The sequence below is a fragment of the Frankliniella occidentalis genome, unplaced genomic scaffold (genome assembly GCF_000697945.3).
Source record: "Frankliniella occidentalis isolate FOCC.00 unplaced genomic scaffold, Focc_3.1 Scaffold310, whole genome shotgun sequence".
NCBI classification, from domain to species: domain Eukaryota; kingdom Metazoa; phylum Arthropoda; class Insecta; order Thysanoptera; family Thripidae; genus Frankliniella; species Frankliniella occidentalis.
In genome coordinates, this window is record NW_026267435.1 from 38649 (window position 1) to 43105 (window position 4457).

At 50.6% G+C, this 4457-nt stretch overlaps 3 protein-coding genes across 4 annotated transcripts in view; all 3 read left to right on the forward strand.

The window, feature by feature from the left end:
* Positions 1–4457, forward strand: part of LOC113202640 (vesicular glutamate transporter 1) — a 24061-nt gene that overhangs the window by 7991 nt on the left and 11613 nt on the right. The window lies entirely within an intron of this gene.
* Positions 712–2307, forward strand: LOC127751017 (uncharacterized). Its single transcript, XM_052273878.1, has 6 exons — positions 712–1046; positions 1119–1278; positions 1364–1511; positions 1588–1698; positions 1783–1983; positions 2185–2307. The coding sequence occupies exons 1-6, from the start codon at positions 926–928 to the stop codon at positions 2278–2280; spliced, it is 837 nt and encodes a 278-aa protein (XP_052129838.1). The 5' UTR covers positions 712–925; the 3' UTR covers positions 2281–2307.
* LOC113202644 (metaxin-2) lies at positions 2594–4389 on the forward strand. The gene is made up of 7 exons (XM_052273879.1): positions 2594–2759; positions 2991–3158; positions 3234–3310; positions 3399–3491; positions 3596–3760; positions 3863–3939; positions 4034–4389. Exons 1-7 carry the CDS (start codon positions 2708–2710, stop codon positions 4194–4196), a joined length of 795 nt encoding a protein of 264 aa, XP_052129839.1. The 5' UTR covers positions 2594–2707; the 3' UTR covers positions 4197–4389.

A 4457-nucleotide genomic window follows, 5' to 3' on the forward strand; every position in this document is an offset into this window, starting at 1 on the left:
CGCCGACCCGGGGAGGACATCGCCGACCTCGCGGACGACACGGCGGAGACCAGCCGTGAGTGGACGTGGAAAGTGGGAGGGCGACGGTGGTAAAACAGCAGTGTCAAACCGTTCCCTGGCCCCGCAGTGGAGTCCGGGTACGAGCTGAAATGGGGGGACGAGGGGGAGGACCTCCCCGAGTCGACGTCCACCACTCGCGAGAGCAGCGTCCGGGCCGCGCCCGGCGACCTGTGGTCGCTGCAGGTGGGAGAAGCGTAGGAGCCGTAGGAGCTCAAGGCGCGAATGTCCTGGTCGCGTCGTGATTTTTCATCGGGTCAAAGTTTGCCAGAAGCCGGACGCCGACAAGGTGCACGACGGCGGCGGCGCGTGGACCGGGGTGGACACCGAGGACCTGCCGCGGCTCAACGCCCTGCTCGACAAGATCCAGCACTGTCACCGGAGCGCCATCGACCAGGGCACGCATGCGTTCGCGAAGGGCCACCTGAGCGCCGGGCTGTGCTACAGCTAGATGACGGTCATGTTGTCGTGCAGTGACGGACAGCGACACTGGTGGCCCGGCCCCAACCACCACCGCGGCGGTGCAGGAGCTGAAGGTAGACGGCGACGTGCGGAACTACCGCAGCAGCGAGTCCGTCATACTGGGCTGGACCCCCGGCGAGAGCCTCGAGTTCATGCCCAGCCACAGCAAGAGCAGGTCAGCTGGGCCGGCGATACCCCTCGGGCTACAGCACAAGGCGTATCGACGCACGTCGACAGCGAGTCGCGTTCACAGGCGGGCCGTGTCCAAAGTTGGTAGTGACGTCGTTCGCGAGATCAACAAGAACCTGATCGAGTCCAGGGCGGCGGGAGCCGCCAGCAGCATCGTCTACCTGCACGACAGTAGACTCGCCAGGTGGGTCCGAGTCCAGAAAGATTCGCGGTCGGCATGGAGCACACAGCCTCCGTGCTGACGGGGGAGTGCAATCCCTGCATTTCTAACCAACCAGGAAGGGGCAGGGCGTGGATCGGCTCGACCACCAGCGGCTCTCCGGCGCAGGTGAGCGGAGGTAACTATCTAACGCGACGGCAGAGTGCCCTGCCGCGTCGCCACGTACGGATACATTGGCCCCTCTCTCCAGCTGTCCTGCCGTCCGAACCTCATGTCCAAGGCCACGACGGCAACCCGCAGCACCACGGCGCCGACAGCAGGGCCCGCGTCGGCTCTCCGCGCAGCAGGGCAGCGGAGGTGGAGCGGTCCACCGAACCCCACGACGCGCTCTCAAACCACACCCATAGGAGGTGAAAGACGAACAAGTGAATAAACGGCCGAACTGAACGCCCCAGACTGGGTGAGATCGTTAAGGAACTCGCCTCTTTGCTGCAGCGTGTCGGCGCTACGTCGGCGAGAACTGGGGGCGGCCAGCGCCCGCTGGCTCGGGGACCGCGACAGGGGCCAGGTGGAGTGGTGCGCGCCCAGCGGTGAGGCCGAGCCCGTGGACGTGGTGTCGAGCCGGTTCTACTTGGAGCAGCGGGTGCGTGTCCACTTGTGCGCCCTAGGACCATGTCGAACTCCGCGATCACGTACTTATGGGTCACCTGGGGGCGCAGCTGCGGGAACTGGAGCAGCGTGCGCGCGCCGCCGAGGACTGCGCCGTTGTCGTGCCGCAGCTCGTCGCCGAGGTGGTCTGCACGTCGTCCTCGCGGACAGACGCCGACAGGGTGAGCAGCGCCCCGCGCCGTGGAGGGTAAAGGGAGGTCGTGAGGTGGGCGGGAGTACTCACCGCGTGATGCGTCTCGTGCCAGGTCAAATGGATGGGGGCGTGGTCGGGGCGCACGGGCAGCGAGTCGTCCTTCCAGCTGGCCTGGAACGCCACGGAGGAGGAGCGCGTCCTCACCTGCATGCACGAGGCCTGGACGCAGGCGGGGCTCGTGGCGCTCCCCTGCGCCAGGACCCCGTCGGACGTCGAGCGGCTGGGCTACGGACAGGACGGCGATCCTCGCTGGGTGAGCAGGAGCCTAACCTTCGTGAACTCGCGGGGGCGCGGCACTGGAAGGGCTCTGCTGACGGAAATAAAGAAAATAATTATAACCCTTACTTTACACGCTTTGGAGAAACAATGCATCAAACACGAGGGGAAAAAATGTAAACATAAACACACAGGTTTTGGTCATCTTCTCAGAAACATTACTGTTCTCGTCTTTCAGAAGCACTGTTTCGTGGGTGTGGGCAGGCTGGACAAGCTCCATGAACGCAGCCGGAACCAGGGGCAAGGTATAAAACAAGCACTTTCACTAAAGTAACTTACCAGCTAGCCAGTTAAAATTAATGAATGACAGCAACTTGGCGAATCTTCATTTTTTTTCAAGAGCACGAAATTTCAATTTCATGAAAGGAAACGTAGTGAAGGGTAGACAACACCAACCAATGAAGGGCACCCTAAATTCTCCAGTTAAGACGAGAAATACCTTCATGTTTCTTTCAAAAAACACTTTCAAAGTTATCCAAAAGAGTATAAAAATGTAATTCAAACCCAATCACGTCCGTATTTAAATAAAATTACTGAAATATACGATCCGTCCAACGGGGATTAAGTTACCAGCCCTTCACATCACCGTCACTTGTTTCTTGAATGCTTCTTTTCCGTCGTCTGCTCTCTCTTGAACTGCACTTGTTTGGAAAGAAATATTTTAAGCTTGTTGTAATTACGTCACTTGTTTTAATTAGGAAATGCCCACCCCTAGGGTTATTTTATCCGAAGCAATGGCGCTAGAAGTAGGAGGTACGGTTACTAGAACGTCTAGAAAATAATGCACTTTTCCAATGGACCTGTTCACATGCTTTGAGGTTACACAAATAATGATTTCGAATTTTCTTAAAAATGCTACAATTAGTTGAGAAATATGCCTTTAATTCAAAACTAACTCTAAGTTTAAGGCGACTTTTCAATTGGCCATGTGAACCAGCTAGGTACCAAACTACATTCCTAATTTCTTGATTGATTTTGTCTCAGGTAAAGAACCCTGGCCTTCAGATGTTAAACTATACCAACCCTATGAAGTGGAGCAAATTCTGCTTCCAGACAATGCTAACTGTCTGGCTACTCAAGCATTTTTGAAGATGTCAAAGCTGCAGTATACCGTTGAACCACGAAGTAATGCAGAATTTATGTCACCATCAGGTTAGTGCCATAATTTCCTGCGTTTCTAAGTTCCTTCATGTTTGTCTCTAATGTGTCATTTTGTTTAACTTGCAGGAAAAGTACCTTTCATACAATGTGGAGCCTTTGTAGTGTCTGAACTGGAGCCCATTGTATCGTTTGTTGCAAGTAAAGTAAGAACCCATTTCTCCTAAATGTTTCATTTCTTGTTTAAGGTGTTCTATAGCATCAATTTTCTAAATAACTAAATAACTTTTACAGGGAGTCAGCCTTACTAATGATTTAGACAATGGAGAGAAGGCAGATATGAGAGCATATATGTCTCTCATTAGTAATGTCCTTGCTACTGCAGAAGTAAGTACCTCAAATTTTAGAAAGTGAAATGTATCAGTGTCGGAAACAAATCGCACGTTGAAGATACCTGCTTAACTAACCATACAATGCTTTCCTCCCTTTAGCTTTTTATCACATGGTGTGATGCACAAACGTACAAACAGGTTACTAAACCTAGGTATGGATCTGTATTCCCTTGGCCTCTGAATCATCTACTATGTTGGCAAAAGAGAAGTTCAGTTACAAAAAGATTACATGTTTTGGGTTGGGCCAATAAAACACTCGACGATGTAAGTTAAAAATATAACATAAATTGGAGACACCAGTTAGAACAAGTTGAAATATCTAGAACAGTCTTCAGTCCTCCATTTCTAATTAAAATTCAATTGCAGGTATTTCATGAAGTTGACCAGTGTTGCCAGGCCCTATCAGAGAGACTTGGGCCTAAGAACTACTTTTTTGGAGACAAGTAAGTAATTCTTATATTATTTCAATGTTTATTTACTTTACACTGAAAGAAAAAACAGGACTAACATTCCTTTCTTCTCATTCCTATTATGTAGGCCTACGGAATTAGATGCCTTGGTTTTCGGTCACCTTTTCACAGTTCTGACAACTCCTCTGCCTAATAACAAGCTGGCTGCAACCATCAGGGGTTACCGTACACTAGTCGACTTATGTAAGCGAATTGAGCATGAGTATTTTGAGCTTCCCACCAGTACATGATCTGATAGAATCACTTACTATATTCAAATTTAGAGACAATAAGTAGTTTTGAGAGAACAAGGCTCATTCTGTCTCATAAACAACAATATTAATGAACCACTAATAGCATTAAATTAGCAATAAAGTATACAAACTATTGTTTTAGTTGACCGTGATTGTTATGTTATCTTGTAATAAATTTTACTTTCATGAGGTTTAGTGTCAATTTATCTGTACTCCAACATCCATCTTCACTGAAAAAAGATGTTTTCCAGTTGGTTT